At 35.1% G+C, this 20220-nt stretch overlaps 1 protein-coding gene across 2 annotated transcripts in view; it reads left to right on the top strand.

The window, feature by feature from the left end:
- The window catches only part of LNPK (lunapark, ER junction formation factor), an 84389-nt gene that overhangs the window by 5501 nt on the left and 58668 nt on the right, over positions 1-20220 (top strand). Inside the window, exons 2-5 of one of the 2 annotated variants that reach the window (XM_023212308.1) lie at positions 863-951; positions 3585-3626; positions 4384-4571; positions 16294-16352. In XM_023212308.1, the coding sequence (XP_023068076.1) occupies positions 925-951; positions 3585-3626; positions 4384-4571; positions 16294-16352 (316 nt within the window). In that variant the 5' untranslated portion in view covers positions 863-924. The remainder of the gene's footprint in view (positions 1-862; positions 952-3584; positions 3627-4383; positions 4572-16293; positions 16353-20220) is intronic. The other variant, XM_023212309.1, reaches the window with a different exon arrangement.

The following is a 20220-nucleotide window of genomic DNA, read 5'->3' as shown; positions in this document are numbered from 1 at the left end:
AAAAGAAAATTAAGGCTCAGAATCATTAAGTGATTTGCTAAAGGTCATAGATAGCCTTGTAATCCTTATTTTCTTATTAATAACTTGGTTGCGGCTTTCTCTTATTACTTGTAAGGTTGTATTCTAAACATTGTAAAACACTCCTACTTCAGATAACTAGTTTAGTTGGGAGACAGCTGGATGGTAGAAATGATTTTATTTAAGTATATAGTATGAAAGTAGTATGGTAAAACTTTGTTCCCAGAACAACATAGAGAACATATTTTAAAGAATAGAAAATAGCAAAGTGGTAAGAATATACATTTCTAAACTTCATTGTCATTTAAAAAGCTTTTCAAACTTTATTTTCACTTTTAAATCTGTTCTGGTTTTGAAGAATGGATTTTTAAGACGTGGACTTGGCAGTGTGCGATGACTCACGCCTGTAATCCCAGCACTTTGGGAGGCTGAGGTGGGCAGATCACTTGAGGCCAGGAGTTCAAGACCAGCCTGGTCAACATAGCAAAACTCTGTCTCTATCAAGAATATAAAAATTAGCCAGGCGTAGTGGTGCACACCTGTAGTCCCAGCTACTCAGGATGCTGAGGCACAAGAATTGCTTAACCTGGGAGGCGGAAGTTGCAATGAGGTAAGAATCTGCCTCTGCACTCTAGCGTGGGCAACACAGAGAGACTCCATCTCAAAAAATAATAATAATAAATAAAGGTAGACTCTATCCCAGTAACTGTCTGATATCAAATTCCATATATGTGGAGTCCAAATAAATTAATATTTCATAACATTTTTTAGGCAGTATTGCAACATCTATAGTGGGTATGCTGTGTGTTTAACTTAACATTTTAAATACTTGCTTTATTTCTAGCTGTGAATTCCTTTGGACAATTGATGATATTTATCATTGAGCCCAGTTTCTACAAATAAAAGATGGGTGGATTATTTTCTCGATGGAGGGTAAGGTACTTTTCTTTACAGCTAGTTCTTGAGTCTAATATAAAAGTGTCACATAAAGCTATTTGTGAAAGTCTCCTTTCATTATAGCCCTGAATAGTAGTTTGCTGTTTTCCTTAACTTTTTTTCTTCTCTTTTGAATTACTTTTCTATTTTTTTATTTTGATACTTCCACTTGTTCTGTAGGTGTCCAATGCCTCTGTGTAAAAGAATTATTTCACTTGGATGTATGAATTATTTTCATTTCTGTATTTCTGTATTTGTGTGCAAATGGCTATCTTGTTGTCTTATACTTCCTACGTTTCAAGCTTATTTGAAAGGTAGTTGAAAATAAGTGTTCTAGGCTGGGTGCGGTGGCTCACGCCTGTAATCCCAGCACTTTGGGAGGCCGAGGTGGGCAGATCATGAGTTCAGGAGTTCGAGACCAGCCTAGCCAACATGGTGAACCCCTGTCTCCACTAAAAATACAGAAATTAGCTCGGCGTAGTGGTGTGCACCTATAATCCCAGCTACTCGGGAGGCTGAGGCAGGAGAATGAACCCAGGAGGCAGAGGTTGCAGTGAGCCGAGATTGTGCCACTGCACTCCAGCCTGGGTGACAGAGCAAGACTCTGTCTCAAAAAAAAAGAAAACAAAGTATTCTATACAATAGTTGTTTCTTACACACTGTATCTTTTTACTTGAAGCTTATAAATATTGACTAAAGTCACACTGCATGTGCTTTTAGAATTTATAGGTTAGGGAACTGAACAATGAGTTCACTTGGACTCGGGAAGGGGAACATCACACACTGGGGCCTATCATGGGGAGGGGGGAGGGGGGAGGGATTGCATTGGGGAGTTATACCTGATATAAATGATGAATTGATGGGTGCTGACGAGTTGATGGGTGCAGCACACCAACATGGCACAGGTATACATATGTAACAAACCTGCACGTTATGCATATGTACCCTAGAACTTAAAGTATAATAAAAAAAAAAAAATCTGAACCAAAAGAACAAAAAAAAAAAGAAGAATTTATAGGTTAAACAAAATTAGAAATTCAGTTTGATTTTATTGGATAAGCTTTTAGAGGAAGTATCTCAAAGTTACAGCTCAGAAATATGAATTGTATAAATTATATAACCCCGTCTCTACTAAAAATACAGAAATTAGCTGGGTGTGGTGGTGGGTGCCTGTAATCCCAGCTACACGGGAGGCTGAGGCAGGATCGCTTGAACCCAGAAGACGAAGGTTGCAGTGAGCCGAGATTGTGCCAGTGCACTCCAGCCTGGGCGACAGAGCTAGACTCTGTCTCAAATAAAAGAAAAAAAAAATTATGTAAATGCTCTTTTCAAATGTAAGAGGAGATAAGGTAGTCTAGGATAAACTACTTATTTTTTTTTTTTCTCCTTACTACCATAATAATAGAGTCTAACTATACTTGGTACATAACTTAGGTTTTGGGCTGTTGCTGGAACAGCTTTGTTTTGGATGAGCATTATATTGACCCTGTTATGACCTTTTAATAATCTGCCCAAGGATCAAATTTATCTCTTCTTGCTTTGTCTTTCATATTAGGTTGAACCATATGAAATTGCCAGTATTCAACTGCTTGGACTTAGCAAAATGTCAATTTCATATGGTTAACTCTAATGTTAACAACTCTTATGGGAACTACAATGACCTGATATTCATTACCCTCTTGGATTGTTGAGTATGTAATTGGTAAATATTTTTTCAAGTGTTTTATGAGTGATTTTGGCTGATTTTTATTCTAGATGTATAAAAAATACCTTTGGCAAACAAGCTTTGCTATAATGAAGTATTCTTAGATGTCCTTTTAAAATCTGATCTTCAAAAAGTACTTTAGGAATTTAGAATGAAGATAGCCTGTTGATTTTGACCTCCAGAGTCTTAAGTGAACTTTTAGTAATAGCCAATCAGACCATTTTTAGTCTGTAAATTTTTTTAATGTGTTAATTCTTTTGAGTAAGCATTCCTAAGAATTTTTTTGGAGGAAAATGTGCATTTTTTAAAATTTTTAAATTTAATTTAAAAATTTTTTTGAGATGCAGTCTTACTCTGTCACCCAGGCTAGAGTGCAGTGGTGCGATCTCAGCTCACTGCAATGTCTGGCTCCCGGGTTCAAGCAATTCTCGTGCCTCAGCCTCCTGAGTAGCTGGGATTACAAGCACATGTCACCACGCCCAGCTAATTTTTGGATTTTTAGTAGAGACAGCGTTTCACCATGTTGACCAGGCTGGTCTCAAACTCCTGACCCTAAGTGATCCGCTCACCTTGGCCTCCCAAAGTGCAGGCGCGAGCCACTGTACCTGGCCAAAATTTGTTTCTTTCTATAACAGTGTGTTTTATTGAGGTTAAGAATGGTAAAAATTGAGCCATCAGAATTCAAAGTCTTTCTAGGATTAAAAAAAGTTAAGTAGGGAAATGCTTATTTCTTTACTCTTACGTAGTTCTGTTTGCAATTATAATTTTTATTTAAGTAAATCTTAGTTATAAACGAGAATACATATTTGCCTGATAACATTTGAGAAAATTCAATTTTGAAATAAATGTTCTTTAATGATTATATCAAAACGTAAAAGTTTGTGATAAGTTTTAATGCTGTCTCTTGTTTCTGTTTCTATAACAGACAAAACCTTCAACTGTAGAAGTTCTAGAAAGTATAGATAAGGTATGTTCTTTGGCTCTGAGGTATTTTAATTCATTTTTGGTATTAAATAAATACTATTGTAGTATATATTATTTTGGAGACCAAATCTGGTATGGGAATTTAGAAATGATATAGAGTGAGTCTGAGAACTTTAATGTTATGTGACCTCAAAAAAATCTAAAGTCTATCAGTGACTTAAGAAGTCTGTTTCAAGTAATAGAGCCAGTTAGAATGAAATTAGATCTGTAGTATGGTGTAAATAAATGTTACAGGTAGGACAAAATAGATGAGATACTGTATAATAGTTTTTATCAGTCTACAAAATTTTCACAGCTTTTTATATAGTATTAAAAAATGATTTTCTGGGAATATGGAGAGTGATAGATGGGTTACTGTTTTAATTTTTATTAATTCTTTTTCTTATTGCCAGATTTTTAAAATGTCTTTCATAGAAGGAATTATTACTTATTCGACTCAACAAATATTATTGCTGATACCAATTTCATTCCCTGAATCTTTGCCAATTTGATAGTTTAAAAATAGTAATTAATTTTGCATTGTAAAATTGGTTTGTTAGAATAAGCATTATAAATTTTTAACTTCAGTTTTAGTTTTCTTTTCCATATTATGTTCTGTTTTAAACGGTTAGGGTATTATGCTTTATTGAACTTTAAATAAGAGTTTTTTCTTAAATATCTTTCCTGTTAACATTTTTTAACGTTTTAATTTCTTTATGAAGTTTGAAATTTACTAACAGGGAATAATTTTCTCTTAACAGGAAATTCAAGCATTGGAAGAATTTAGGGAAAAAAATCAGAGATTACAAAAATTATGGGTTGGAAGATTAATTCTGTATTCCTCAGTTCTCTATCTGTTTACATGCTTAATTGTATATTTGTGGTATCTTCCTGATGAATTTACAGCAAGACTTGCCATGACACTCCCATTTTTTGCTTTTCCATTGATGTAAGTAAATTATTCTTTTTGTTGATCTTTTCCTTTTCTGACTTGAGAGTCTTAATGTATATCTAGTGTATATATTCAGTCTCTTTATTATTAGATGGTAATATCTGACTGAGTATGAATTTCTTTCACAATTTGAAAAATTTTTTTTTAAATAGTAGAACAATTGTTTTAAACCTTCATTTGTAATCCAATATACCTGAGGAGTATTACCTAGTAATATGAGTAATAATTGCTCTATATGGCAATGTTTTATGATTTTCTAGTAGATGACCATGCTCCCCTAGGGGCATTGGGCGTGGAGTAGGGGGTAATGGCAAGTGGGGCAGGGTTTGTAAAACCAAAAGAATAACTGCTCAAATTATTCTGAATGTATTCCATTCACCCCAACTCTCTTTCCCTCTTTTTACTGCTGTATAGTCACTGCTATAAAGCAATTGACCCTTATTTTATAAATATTTTATAATATAGCACTGTATAGGAGGTATATCATGACTGAGAATTTTGGGAGACAATTTGATAAAAAGTTTGTTTATTCAGTCAAGAAGTATTTATGGGTACCAATTGTTTAGACATTGGATTATAATGGTGTATGGTACATAAAAATACAAAACTCTCTGACTGTGTATCTTAGACTGCAAACATTAAGTAATGAGTATGATGAATGTTATAAAAGAGAAGTGTAAAATGCTATGGGAGCATTTAATAGGGGCATTTGCCTCAGTCTGGGTACTACTATAAAAAATGTGTTTGTTTAGTCTTTAGTGCAGGGCATATTTTCAAATTGGAACTCCTGAAGCTTGTAAAATTATAAGTTTGTATGTAGCTACAAGAGCTGAAATTGAGTGCTTTCATAATGTTGCAAAATAATTGTCTCTGCTAATTTCTTTGTTTTCACGTTTTGAAATCTTTTGGAATGCTTTTATCCCAGTAGTAGTGGATTTTATAATTGTGAGCCCCTTTTCCTTGTTTCCCTTATACTTTTTTCCATAAGAGGAGAGAAAAGCAATTTACAAAGTAGAATGAGATGTTTAGTTGATTTAAGTACTTTTAAACACTCAGAAATGCACTTTACATCTATTTCCATATAAAGATTAAATTTTGATCATAAAAGACTTGTATCTAGTTGTAACAGAATGTCTGATAGGGAACTCTACTGTGTTAATTATAATGGCTATCCAAAAACTATGATTTAGATTTGCTATTATGATTCATAAAAGTTTTTTCGGGGGCAAATAAATTATATACTAATTGTTCTTTAGAAGCAGGAAAACTTCATTTCTTTAAAAAATGTAATTTCTTCAATTCAATCTTTCTGATATTTTGGGTATGAAGCTTTCTAATCCTTACTGTGTCGCTGTGATTTTTCTGCATCACTTGCATCTAGTATATCTTGGCTTGTTTAGCTTCATAGCCATTTTTCACTTTGTCTCATTGATATTTGTGACCTCGTTCTCAACTGTAGTAGCTTCTATTTTAGTGAGCTTTTCACTTTTTGAAGCAAAGACCGGTTATCCAACAAAGAATAACATTGTCCTTCTGATCGATGACAATCAAAAAATCATGAAATAAAACACAATGTGAAAGTGGATGTGGTAAAAAGAAAGAAGACTTAATACAGGACATTTTCTTATGTGTGTAACGTGAATTGTTGCCTTTTGTGTGTAATGTGAGCTTATCCCTGGACTTTTTTCTTTGGGAAACAGTGTCTTAGTTTGTTAGTGTTGCTATAAAGGAATACCTGAGGCTAGGTAGTTTATAAAGAAACGAGGTTTATTTGGCTCATGGTTCTGTAGACTGTGCAAGAAGTATGGCACCAGCATCTGCATCTGGTGAGGGCCTCAGGCTCCTTCCACCTTGGTGGAAGGTGACGGGGGACAGCATATGCAGAGATCACTTGGTGAGAGAGAAAGCAAGAGATAGGGGAGGTGCCGGTTTCTTTTTAACAACCAGCTCTCTCAGGAACTAATAGAGGGCAAACTCTCCACCATGCCCTAGGGTGGACATTCATCTGTTCATGAGATCCACCCCCGTGACCCAAACACCTCCCATTAGGCCCCACCTCCAACACTGGGGGACAAATTTCAACATGAGGTTTGGAGAATCAAATATCTAAATTATAGCAAACAGTTTTGAGGGCGGGACTCGGATTTACTTAGAGACTTAGAGGCAAAAGGGACAATAAAGTATGTTGTTTTGCTCAACACTGTCTACATTGATTATATAGTTTAGAAATCTACCTGATATCTGTAAAAAGTGACTGCTGTCTACACATTCCCAGTTTCCCAAATGCTTTTACTGAAAAGGTCATGGATCAGGACTGAGCATATATTGTATAACTATTCCAAAATTATTCTTTATGGTAGAATATCAATACTCTATATAACATCCTTTGAAATTTATTATATTTTTACTTCAGAATGTAATATGGAGGAGTTTAGTATAATTCCACTTGTTGTTTTTCTGCCTTTCAGATTCAATAGTATATTTATCTCCCTCTGATCTTTTCAAGTATTACTGAAACTTAAATCATAATATAAATGCTGAATTTATTTTGTAGGAGTCATTAAGACTACACACCATATTGAGGGAAGGTTTGAGTTACGTAAAGTTACAATTTTGTACTTCTGCATTATTCTGGCAAATATGCATTACCTTGGGAGTTGGTTCATTTTCTAAGTCAGCAACCATTAAATTTTGTTTCTGTGTTAACTAATGCTACAAGCAATCTTGTAGACTTTTACTTCTGGATACCTTACTTTTATAAATTTTAATTTTCTAGACATGTCATTCTCTGTAATTTTAGAGACTGATCATCATCATGAGATACTGACCTTCCCAAAGGAGTTAGCCATAACTTTCTTATTTGGTTTGTTTTTGCCTCTCAAAATGGGGTTGTTGGGGAAGAAATTTAAGCAAGGGAATTGAGGAAGGTGGTCATATTCCTGTTTCTCTTCTTGTATCTCCACTTAAATTGAAAGCCATTTAAGGATAGGGATTTGTTCTTATATAATTTTCATGCCTCCTGTCTCTACCCACAAGTAGCACATGTTAGGTATTTCCTCAATCTAGCTAGGTTGACAAACATCATTTGTAACCTTTTGAAGAAAGTTAAATGTTTGTTTCATGATACACTAATAAGAATACAAGCGTCTTTTAGCCAGGGGGGGTGGCTCACGCCTATAATCTCAGCACTTTGGGAGGCTGAGGTGGGTAGATCACGAGGTTAGGAGATCGGGACCATCCTGGCTAACACGGTAAAACCCCGTCTCTACTAAAAATACAAAAAATTAGCTCAGCATGGTGGTGGGCTCCTTAGTCCCAGCTACTCGGGAGGCTGAGGCAGGAGAATGGCATGAACCCCGGGAGGGAGAGCTTACAGTGAGCCCAGGTCGAGCCACTGCACTCCAACCTGGGTGACAGGACCAGAAATAACCTCAAAAGGAATTTTTAGATACGGCTTTTATATATAATAAAGAAGACATTTGTAAGGAAAACCGGTGTTGAGTTATATGCCCCCCCCAAAAAAAAAAACAAAAGCAAGAAGTACTCGATTCTTATTTTTTACACCAAAATAAATCATTGTTACTATTTTCCCTAAACAGGAAGGTAATTTTTGCTGAAGTCTTTGGTGGTTAAATAAGCTGACAAAGAAGTCGACATAGTTATAAATGTTAAGACCTGTATATCAATTCAACTTTAGCTTTTTGTTTTGTTTTGTTTTGTTTTGAGACAGAGTTTTACTCTGTTGCCCAGGCTGGAGTGAAATGGCAAAATCTTGACTCACTACATCCTCTGCCTCCCAGGCTCAATCTCTCATGCCTCAGCCTCCTAAGTGGTGGGAATTGTAGGCATTCACTACATTCCTGTCTAATTTTTGTGTGTTTGTTTGTTTGTTTGTTTTAGTAGAGATGGGGTGTCAGCATGTTGACCAGGTTGGTCTTGAACTCTTGGCCTCAAGTGATCTGCCTGTCTCGGCCTCACAAAGTGTTGGTATTACAGGCATGAGCCACCATGCCCAGCTCGTTGTTAGATTTATATATTGCTAAATCTCATCTAAAAACATTTTTATAAATTGGATAGGGCTTGTGATATGGTTGTTTGAAAAAGAACACAAGTTTGGCAGAAAGGGTGAAAGAGGTAACAAAATAATGTTGTATAATATGAAGGTTGGTGAAAAACCACCAGGTTTATAGAATGTTATTTCTTTACCCAAAGTAAGGAAGGTTTAGTTATATTGATTGAATTGAGATATTCTGCTATATTTCAACTTTTAGCATTTTTAGTTTGAGTACAGTGAAACACTGAATATTGAGGTTTTAAAATGTTGAAGCTGTCCTCTGTGTGATTCTATTATATTGGAGTTCCAAGTATTTGCTGCTAGGACACATATTTTTTTAGTTCAAGTCATTAGATATTATTGAACAAAAATACATGCTGTAGTAATGTTCCAAGTAGCATTAATTTCATTCAGAAAAGAACAAATGCTTCGATGAATGTGAGTTGAAGAATTTTTATTTCTCAACTGATTGTATATATGAATGTAGTGATTTTCTATACCAATTTTATATTCAACTGCAATAATAGTCTTATTGTTTCTAATAATTTTTTTGGTTGATTCTTTGAGAGTTTCCAAGTATGCAGTCATATAATCTGTAAATAGCAATAATTTTACCACCTCCTTTTGTTTTTTTCATTTGATATTTTTTCTTGTTAGATAGTTTTGATTTTTTTTTCTCTTGGCTAATTATGTTAGCTTAACAGGACAGTGTTAAGTTGTAGAGAAAATAGTGGACATACTTGATGTGTTTTTTTGGGAATTCTTCTGATGTTTCACCATTGGGCATTATTCTGACTTTTGGATTGAGACAGATACATTTGATCATGTTAAGGAATTTTCTACCTATTCTTACTGTATTTAGTTTTTTTTTTTTTTTTTTTTTTAAATCAAGAAAGGTTGTTGAATGTTGTTAAATACAATTCATTATCTGTGGAGATTCCATATGACTTTTCATCTTCTCTTGATACGAAGGGATTATATTAAACATTGAATCATTCTTGAATTCCAGGAAAAATTTCTGCTTTTGGTATTGTGATCATTTTATAAAAGCATCCAAAAACTTTTCTTTATTTTCATTCTTTATTTGTTGAAATAATAGCACTGTACATGTATTTGAAACTATGATACTTTCTGACCACTGCTTTAGTTTTATGCCATGGGTCTTGATATATAGTGATTTATTTTGGTTATTTACAAGATAGGATTTTTTTAGAGGGAGTTATAATCTGTGAGTTATTTATGGATGGCAAATATATATTTATATTTTTATTTATTGTCTTAGTTACGATTTCTAGTTTTATTGTATTGCTTTCAGAGAATGTTAAATATTTCTGATTTAAATTTATTGAGTTTTTTGGTGGAATGTTATTTGGTCAATTTTTTAAATGTTTCATGAACATTTGAAGATATATTCTCTTTTTTCAGTTACACAGAGTTTAATATTAGCAATGAGAACTACCTTATGCTGTATAGATCTTCTATATCCTAACAAAAATGTATTTCTACTTTTCCCTGTATTTCTTTTAGTTTTGTTTTATGAATGTTGATGCTTTGCTTTTTGCATGAGTATTTCTGTTGTATCTTCATTGTAAACACATCCTTTAAAAAGAATTTTTAATTTTGAAAAAATTATAGGTTTACAGGAAGTTGCAGAAAAAATGTACAGGCAGGTTGCAGGTACCCTCACCTAGCTTACCCCAATGGTAACATCTATACAATAGTTTTTCCTTCATCCACAATTTTGCCCTCTGCAGTTTCAGTTAACTGTGGTCAGTTGCAGTCTGAAAATATTAGTTTTTTGAGAGAGACTACATTCATATAACTTTTATTGCAGTATAGTTATACTTGTTCTATTTTATTATTAGTTATTTTTGTTAATCTCTTACTTTGCCTAATTTATAAATTACATCCCGATACCTACATGATATGTATGTATAGAAAAAAACTTCGTATATGTTGGATTTGGTACTGTTCATGGTTTCAGGCATCCACTGGGGATCTTGGAACATATCACTGAGATTAAGGGAGAACTACTGTAGTAAACTTTCACACCCAGGAAATTGACATTGCTTCAATCCACGGAGCCTATTCAGATTTCATCAGTTTTATATGAATTCCTTTGAGTGGGTTTTATATTTCTATGCAATTTTATCGCCTGTAGCTTTGTGTAACCACCCCACAATTCAGATCCAGAACTGTTCCCGTCACCACAAGGCTCCTTTTTGCTACTCCTTTATAGCCATACATGTCTTCCTCCACTTTCCCCATTCCTAACCCCTGCCATCCATTAATCTGTTTTCTATCTCCACAAATTTGTTATTTCAAGAATGTTACAAAATGGAATCACATAGTATGTAACCTTTTGAAATTGGCGTTTTTTGCTCAGTGTATTCTTGAGATTCATCCAAGTTGTTCAATGTATCAATAGTTCCTTTCTTTCTCTGAGTAGTATTCTGTGGTATTAATGTACCATAGTTTAACCATTCACCTGCTGAAGACCATTTGCATTGTTTCCAGTTCTTGCTATTACAAATAAGCCTGCAATGAATATTTTGTACAGGTTTTTATATGAACATAAGTCATTTCTCTGGGGTGTGTGCCCAAGGGTGCAAATGCTGGAGTATATAGTAAGTACATGTTAGTTTTATAAGAAATTGCTAAACTTTTTTTCAGAGTAAATATACCATTTTATATTGCCACTAGGTGGGTATGAGTGATCTAGTTTCTCTACATCCTTGCCAGCATTTGGTGTTAATCACTATTTTCTGTTTTGACTCTTCTGATAGGTATGTAGCAATATCTCATTGTGGTTTTAATTTTTATTTTCCTAATGGCTGAGGATGTTTCATGTGCTTATTTGCTATTAATATGTATCCTTTTCAGCAAAATGTTTATTCATGACTTTTGTCCAATTTTCTAATTGGATTATTCGTTTTTGTTACTCTTGAATTTTGAGAATTCTTTATATATTATAGATAAAAGTTCGGTCTGGGCGCAGTGGCTCACACCTGTCATCCCAGCACTTTGGGAGGCTGAGGCCGGTGGATCATGAAGTCAGGAGTTCAAGACCAGCCTGACCAACATGTGAAACCTCGTCTCTACAAAAAATACAAAAATTAGCCAGGCATAGTGGCGCATGCCTGAAATCCCAGCCACTCAGGAGGCTGAGGCAGGAGAATCACTTGAACCCAGGAGGCGGAGGTTTCAGTGAATCGAGATCGCACCCCACTGCACTCCAGCCTGGGCAACAGAGCTACAGTCCGTCTGAAACAAAACAAAACAAAAAAACGAACAAGAGAAAGTTGTTTGTTGGATATGTATGGTTTACAGCTTTTTTCCCCCTAGTCTTTAGATTTTCTTTTCATTCTCCCAACAGGGTCTTCTGCAGAGCAGAAGTTTTTAATTTTGATGAGGTTCAAGTTATCAGTTTTTCCCTTTGTTAATTGTGTTTTTCTTGTCAATTCTGAGACCACTTTACCTTACTACAGGTTGTGAAGGTTTTCTCTTATGTTTTTTTCTATGCCTTAATTTTTTTTTTTTTTTTTTTTACATTTAAGTTCATAATCCATTTTGAGTTAATCAAGGTTCAGGTCGAGGTGGTTTAATTTTTGTTTTTTGTTTTTGCCTGTGGATGTGCTCAGTTGCTCTAGCAACATTTTTTGGAAAGGAATGACATTTTTTTTTTTAAACTTTATAATGTGACCTTTTTTTTAGTTTAAAGGTTTTTTAAAAAAAATTTGACCATTGGGGTTTTAAGATCACAACCCTTGTTTTGTTTGCATTTGCCTGCTATACCTTTGTCTATGGTTTTATTTTCAACCTTCAAAGACTCTTAGTTTTAGATGCATCCATTTATATTATAGAGTTGGGTTTTGTCTGGTGATACAGTGTGGAGGTCTTTTTCTTTTACCTTAGTGAGTTTAGCCCACTTAATATTTGTTGATATGAAAGAAGTTGGTCTGTTTTGAAAGCATTTTTTTTTTTTGCTTTTGGTTTTTATAATTAATTAAAACCTTTCACTATGTGGTACATTTACTTTGGGTCAGTTATTTATAGGTTGTGTTGGTATGAAGGCATATCTTCCTGTGTTCCAGGCTAACTAGAATTTTCCTTATGATTCAGGATTTTGTGTATGAATTTGTTTAGCTGTTATCTTTTCCCAGCCAGTGGGGCTAGGCAATTGTATTTCTTTCACAATACAAAACTTCCCCCCAACCCCCTTGCCGTTGGAACAGAACATTCTTTGTAAATAGTGCACTTCTGAATAATTTCTTTTTAATTTCTGCCTTCTCTCTTTTTTTATTGGAACCAAACTGAGGAGCTTCTGCCTGTAGCTGTGCATCTTGTTCTCGTTGTTACAAACATGGGTTTTAAGTTTTACACTTGGAAAAGTTTACCTTGTTACCTCTTTGTGAAATAGGCAGTTTTCTTGTTTTGCTTCCACTTTTTGGAGCCCCTGTGTAATAATCTCCATTGCTTTTGAGAGTGCCTCCTCATAATCTGATGGTTGAGTTTTAGTTTTATCTCTGTTTTACCAGAGAAGGAGTTTGCATTTTTATTTTTGTTCTCCTTGTTTGGATTATTTTTAAGAAGAGAAGGGGGAAGTGGAGCTTATGCCACTATTCTCTAACTAGAGGTTAGTAATAGTATCCTTAATATCTTCAATATCTTCACAAAGTATGTTGCTATATTTTAATAAGTTATTTTTAATTATTGGGAGAGCAAAACCTTTGTTGGGATAACTAAAACAGAGTCCTGAAGTACTTTAGTTCTTTTTCTAAATTTTATTTGAAAATAGAAAAGGGCTAGGCATGATGTTTTATGCCTATAATCCCAGAGCTTTGGGAGGCTGAGGCAGGAGGATCACTTGAGGCCAGGAGTTCAAGACCAGTCTGGGCAACATGGTGAGATCCTGTCTCTGCAAAAATAACAAAAAATACCAAAGAACTTCATTTAATTTAGCCCTAAAGAATAATAAATTCTATGTGTTTTACCTTTTCAAGTCTTGAAGACTTGACATATGGAAATGTCTGTTGTTTGATAGCGCATGTTATCCAGGAGGAATTCTGATAAAAACCAGAGGAAGAGTTTATTGTCCACAGAGAGGATTTAGTGAGTTTTATTTTGAAGAGAGTATATTTCAATTTTTGTAGTAGTCACACTGGCAATTATATATGCTTTTTGAAAAGTATCTACTCATTTAAGAAAATTTATACATTTCCTATAGAATTCTAGCCACTATCTCTGCAATTCCATCTTTTTTTCCACCTGTTTTCTTTCTCTGAATGCTTTTTAAAAGTCTTCTCTTCCAGCCTGCTACTATTTCAGTGGGTTTGCACTGGAGAAGCGATATGAGACTTTTCTATTATTGTGGGATCCTTGAGGGTTATGGGCATTATGCTTAACCTATATTCTCTTATCTCCCTTCTCTTGGTAAGGACAAAGCCTGGTGTTTTTTGCACTTTTAGGTAATTGTCCAAGTGCCATGTAGGAATCTGGTGCTAGTTATTTGGTGTTTTCATGTCACAAAAATAAGTCATCACAATATTTAAAAAAGTGTATTATCTATTCCTATGTAACAAATTGCCCGAAAACTTAGTAGCTTAAAACAACAAATGTTTATTATGTCTCAGCTCTTGAGGAGCAGGAATGTTAAAAGCAGTTTAGCTGGGTAGTTCTGTCTCAGGATTTTTTGTTCTTAGGTAAATTGCAGTTAAGCTGTTGGTAGGGGCCACAGTCATCTCAAGGTTTAACTAAATCCACCCCATCACTGTAGATAAAGTCATTGTAGATCTTTACTCCCTCTGCTGTTATCAAATCTCCAGCTCACTGCTAGACATTTTATTTCTTTTTGCTATCATCAGCAATGGCATTTGCAATCCCCCTGACTTTCTTCATTCTGTTCTTGTGTTCCTTTTGCTTTTCCCTTGAGGTCTTTTTCTTTCCATATAGGCTGTTTTTTGGCAAGCTTATGTTTAGTTTCCTTTTTCTTTGTATAATCCAGGAATTTATAAATCATGCCAAAGCTAATTGTCTTGCCATCACCAAAATGGGTTCTGAATTCAAATCCCAAGATATCTGGTGTGGTCTTACTCACGTTGGCTGATTTTTCCCTAATCTACTTCTGAATTCACACAGGCAGCTGTTAGCAGGTATCAGTTCTTTGCTGAGTGTTTACTACAGCCCTTTCTTCCTCACTGCGTGGACCTTTTCCTAGACTTCTTTGACTGTTCTCATATCATGACAGCTGTGTTCTCCCAGAGCTGGTAATCCAGGAGAGAGAAAGACAAGTGAAAGAGTAGGCCCAAAATGGAAGCTGCAGTCCTTTATAACTTAATCTTGAAGTGATATACTATCACTTCTGCCATGCTGTTGGTCGCACAGACCAACATTGGTGAGAGAGGACTACACAATGGTGTGAATACCAAAGGACAGGGATCAACTGCTTGCAGGTTGACTCCCCAAAATAGTAATGCTGTATTTCAGAGTGAAGAACTAATTTTTTTACTTATATTCTGAATGTATTTCCAGTACAATCGATTTTTTTTTTTTACAAGAGATACAATGTATGTTTTAAGATGATGAATAATGTTTATATACTTCTTTCTTTTTTTTCCTTTTTTTTTTTTGAGGCAGTCTTACTCTGCCTCCCAGGCTGGAGTGCAGTGGCATGATCTTGGCTCACTGCAACCACTGCCTCCTGGGTTCAAGCGATTCTCCTGCCTCAGCCTCCCAAGTAACTGGGACTACAGGCATGTGCCATCACGCCTGGCTAGTTTTTGTATGTTCAGTAGAGAAGGGTTTTCACCATGTTAGCCAGGCTGGTCTCAAACTCCTGACCTCAGGAGATCCACCTGCCTCGGCCTCCCAAAGTGCTGGGATTACAGGCATGAGCCATTGTGCCCAGCCTTATGTACTTATTTCTGCCAGGTTCTATGGAGAAGAGGTATTTTGCTACGTTTACATTGAATTTAGGAGATGACCCTGACAAGTTTGTGATGACGATTATTCATTTAGTTTCTTTTAATTCTTTCAATTCATTTGATGTCTTACTAATGCAAGGCCTAAAGAATTATCCTTATAAAATCTTTGGAAGGAGGTATTTAGCTAATTTTACTTATCAAGTATTTATTTGAAGGTAAGGTTTTTGTTTATTTTTCCGCCAGCTGGCTTAATCTCTTAGAGTAGAGACCGTCCCTCTATTGTTAAATAATAGGGAAGGAGTAGCAACTTATATTCGTGTAATGCTCTTACATTTGTAAAAGCATTTTTCCTTAATGTGTGGGAATAGACAAATTAAGTTTTTGGGATTGATGCTTACTTAGTAAGGGATTCTAATATTCTCAATCTTTTGAGGGGTGCATAGATTCCTTTCAGACTGATGAAAGCAATGATCTTTCTAGAGAAATGCACTTATGCACACAGAGGTAATTTTGCAATTTAAGGGGATCATCAGAAGGTCTGTGGACTTTAGGTTGAGAACTCCTCCTTTGAAAGCACAGGTTCTGATGTTCTCTGGCAGAAATAAATGCTTTTTAGTTTTCTATATATAAAGGGAAACAATGTACCTAACTCTAATTGGAAATATATGTTTTCATTTTACATGGCTTCTAACTCGCTTTTTCTAATGATGTGTTTTGTTTTGGAATTTTGCTTCCTCTTTAGCATCTGGAGCATAAGAACAGTACTTATTTTCTTCTTTTCCAAGAGAACAGAAAGAAATAGTAAGTTTAATTCCAATTTTTAATAAATGTTTTTAAAAATACCTATCTTAGAGTGTGCTGGTAAGACAGGTTGTAAAATATGATCTTGGAATGATAATGTGGTAAGTATTGAAGAGTTGTTTATTATAAAGCATGATGAAGGTTATAAATGATCAAGATGGTTCTGTTTTTAATTCCTGTTATTTCTATCTTGTTCATTTAGATTTTTTTTACACAAAACAAACTTTTTTTTTTTTTTTTTTTTTTGAGACAGAGTCATGGGGATAGGAAGAGCCTGTCGCTTAGGCTGGAGTGCAAAGGGATGATCTTGGCTCATTGCAATCTCCGCCTCCCGGGTCAAGCGATTCTCATGCCTCAGCCTCCAGAGTAGCTGGAATTACAGGTGTATGCCACCACTTCCAGCTAATGTTTTGTATTTTTATAGAGACAGGGTTTTGCCGTGTTGCCCAGGCTGGTCTTGAACTCCTGAGCTCAGGCAATCCACCTGCCTCGGCCTCCCAAAGTTCTAGGATTACAGGCTCAAGCAACGGTGCCCAACCAAAACAAACATTTTTAAATAAAGAGAATTTATATTTGTTAAATTAATCTTTATGGAAAACTTAGTTTGTTACAGAGTCTTATTTCATTTTTACCTCAACCCATTTTTTCATCCCATATATGATTTTGAAGTATATCCCAAATGTATCTCTCCATTTTCATACCTAGAAAAGAATTCTTAATATCATAAAATATTAAATATAAAACATTAACTTTTCAGTTATCTCATAAGTATCATTTGCTTTTAAAAAATTTTTATTTTTTTGACTAAGGATCCAAATAAAGTTTATACAAATATTAATGTATGATTTTCAAATTGCCCTCCTCACTCACAACCTCTCTTCTCTTCTGCTCACATTAGGTCCTATAATCTACCCCAATGACTATTTACTTGCTGACACTCTTGACCCTTTTGCTTCTCCTTATCATCCTACTTATCTGTCAAAAGCTACTCTCTTTAAATACAATTATATGCCTAATCAATGACTGGCAAAACAGTATTCTGATTAAATACATTTACAGGTTTAATCTCATCCAAGCAGCTAAACTTATTAGAGGAAAATCATACAACATGCTCACCTGACCAAACTTATTTTAAATTTATGATTGCAGATATCAAATATGTATTTAAAACTGCCTTATGGTCCTATTATAGTTCCCCAGTAAATTCACCGTTTTCTTTGTCAGCGTGATGTTTATTACTGTATTTCTCCTCAAATCACTAATACCTGCCTCCTACCAAAAACCAACAATCAAATCTAACCAAACTGAAACCAACCAACCAACCAACCGACCAAATAAAAAAACCAAAAGTCCCAAACACACAAACCCTGCAACATCTACCTGGTCACTCTTAACCTATAGTCTTACTTTATACAGAAAATAGATGTAAACAGATGAGAGCTACCTATACCACCAAGTGAAGTTGTCCTTCAGTATCTGTGAGGGATTGGTGCCAATACCCCCAAGAATAAAAATGGTGTAGAATTTGGATGTAACTTACACGTCCTCCTGCATACTTTAAATCATTTGTAGATTACTTGTAATCTCTAATACAATGTAAATGCTATATAAATAGTTGCTATATTGTATTTTAAATTTGTAATTTTTATTGTAGTTTTTAAAAATTTTTTTCTGAATATTTTTGATCCATGGTTGATTTAATTCCATGAGTGCTGAACTCATCCATATGGTGGGCTGAATGTATGTAAAGTTAGCTCTGTCTATACTCAGTAGGGTCTCAACCTTCATTATATTTTGTAAGACTGGCCTTGATCTCATCTATGGCTAACCGTCATTTAAGCTCTGGATTCTAAATACTCTGGCCATCTCTAGAGCTTTGCTCTTATAGTTATCTCCTGTAGTTATCATCTCTTTTGCATCATTTTCTATTTTATTATTCCTATTGGCATGTAATTCTGCCTCAGTATGACTATTTCGGGGGGAGGAAAACCTCTCCTGACCCTATATTTCCTTTAAGCTACTACCCATTTCTCTTTCTTGTTCAAAACAAAAATTTTAAAAAAATTGTTTATAGTTGGTATCTCTTCTTTTCCCCCACCTATTCCTTCTCAACATAATTTGTTTAGGTTTTGTTTCCACCATTTTTACTGCAGTGGCTCATTTCAAGGTCACTCATTATCTATGTCTTGTCAAAGCCAGTAATCAGCTCCCTTTTCTTATCCAGCTTGATCTCTTAATAGTATTTGAATTAATTAAGTTATTCACCCTTTTTCTGAAAACTTTTTATCTTTAAGCTTCATTGACAACACTTCACTGGTAGTTTCTTTTTAGTTTTATTTGCCTTACCTCTTCTACTAGAATTCTGTCTTTGGCTTTCTTTTTTTTCAGTAACTTGTTTGAGTCTGCGCTGTCTGATAGAACCTCTGTGATGATGAGAATAATCTGTATCTACTGTTCAATATGGTATCTGCTAGCCATTTGTGACTGTTGAGCACTTGAAATGAGGCTAGTGTAAATGAAGTACTGGATTTTAAATAGCTTAAATTTAAATAGCCCCATGTGGCTCCTGGCTATTATTTATACATTGGACAGTACATCTCTAGGTGATTTTATTCACTTCCACAGATTTAAATATTGCCTATTTGTTAGTGATTCCCAAATCTAAGTCCTTAGTCCATACTCTTCCCTTCAGCTATAGACTTGTATACTTAACTGTGTAATTGACATTTCCACTTAGGAGTTTAGTAGGCATCTCATAAGTAACATGGCCAAAAGAGAATTAATATTGCTCCTCCCCTTTATTCCCACTTGTTCACATCTGCTCTTCCCTTTGTCTTCTCCATCTCAGTAAATGCTTACCCTATATGACTACTAGTTAAAACTTGTATTAGTTAGGGTTCTCCAGAGAAATAGAACCAATAGGAAATATTATGAGGAATTGGCTCAAGCAATTATGGAGACTGAGAAGTCCCAAGATCTGCAGTTAGCAAGCTGGAGACCCAGGAGGGCTAATGGTTTAGTTCCAATCTATGTCCGAAGGCCTGAGAACCAAGAGAGCCAGTAAGTGTAAGTTCTTGTCTGAAAGCTAGCAGGTTCAAGACCCAGAAGGAGCTAATGTTTCAGTTTGAGTCTGAAGGCAGGAAAAGATAGAGGTCCTAGCTCCAGGGAGTCAGGCATGGGGTGTTCTCACTCTCTGGAGGGAGGAATAAACTTTTTGTTCTATTCAGGCCTTCAGCTGATTGGCTGAGGGCCACTTCATTAGGGAGAGCAATCTGCTTTACTCAGTCTACTGAATGAAATGCTAATCTTACCCCAAAGCAACCTCACAGACACCCAGAATAATGTTTGACCAATAAATTGTGTGACCTAATAAAGTTAACACATACAATTAACCATCACGAGACCAAAAACCTGGGAGCTGTTTTTGATTCTTCTTTCATATTCATTCACATTACCAGCAAGTCATATAATCGTTACCTCCAAAATGATCTTGAATCTGACCAGTTCTCACCTTCTTTACTACTACAGTTTTAATTCATTATCATCTCTTGCTTGCAGAATTGCTTCTTCACTAGTCTGTTTTTAAGGTATAAATCAGATCTTGTGTGTCTTTTGCTTAAAATTCTCTAATAGCTTCCCATTGCAACCAGAATGAAATCTGAATCCGTATCCTGACTTTCTAGCTTATTCCTATTTCTCCAACCTCATCTTTCACTCTCCTTTGTTCACTTTTGCTCCAGCCACACTGGCCATCTTTTTGTACTACAAACAAGTTCCCTGAACCTTACAGTTTCTTTCTTTCTCTCTTTCTTCCTTCCTTCCTTTCTTTCTTTCTTTCTTTCTTTCTTTCTTTCTTTCTTTCTTTCTT

This window comes from Piliocolobus tephrosceles, chromosome 11, assembly GCF_002776525.5.
Source record: "Piliocolobus tephrosceles isolate RC106 chromosome 11, ASM277652v3, whole genome shotgun sequence".
In the NCBI taxonomy this organism is placed as follows: domain Eukaryota; kingdom Metazoa; phylum Chordata; class Mammalia; order Primates; family Cercopithecidae; genus Piliocolobus; species Piliocolobus tephrosceles.
The sequence above is the reverse complement of the archived record's forward strand: the minus strand, read 5'-3'. Positions and strand labels throughout refer to the sequence as shown.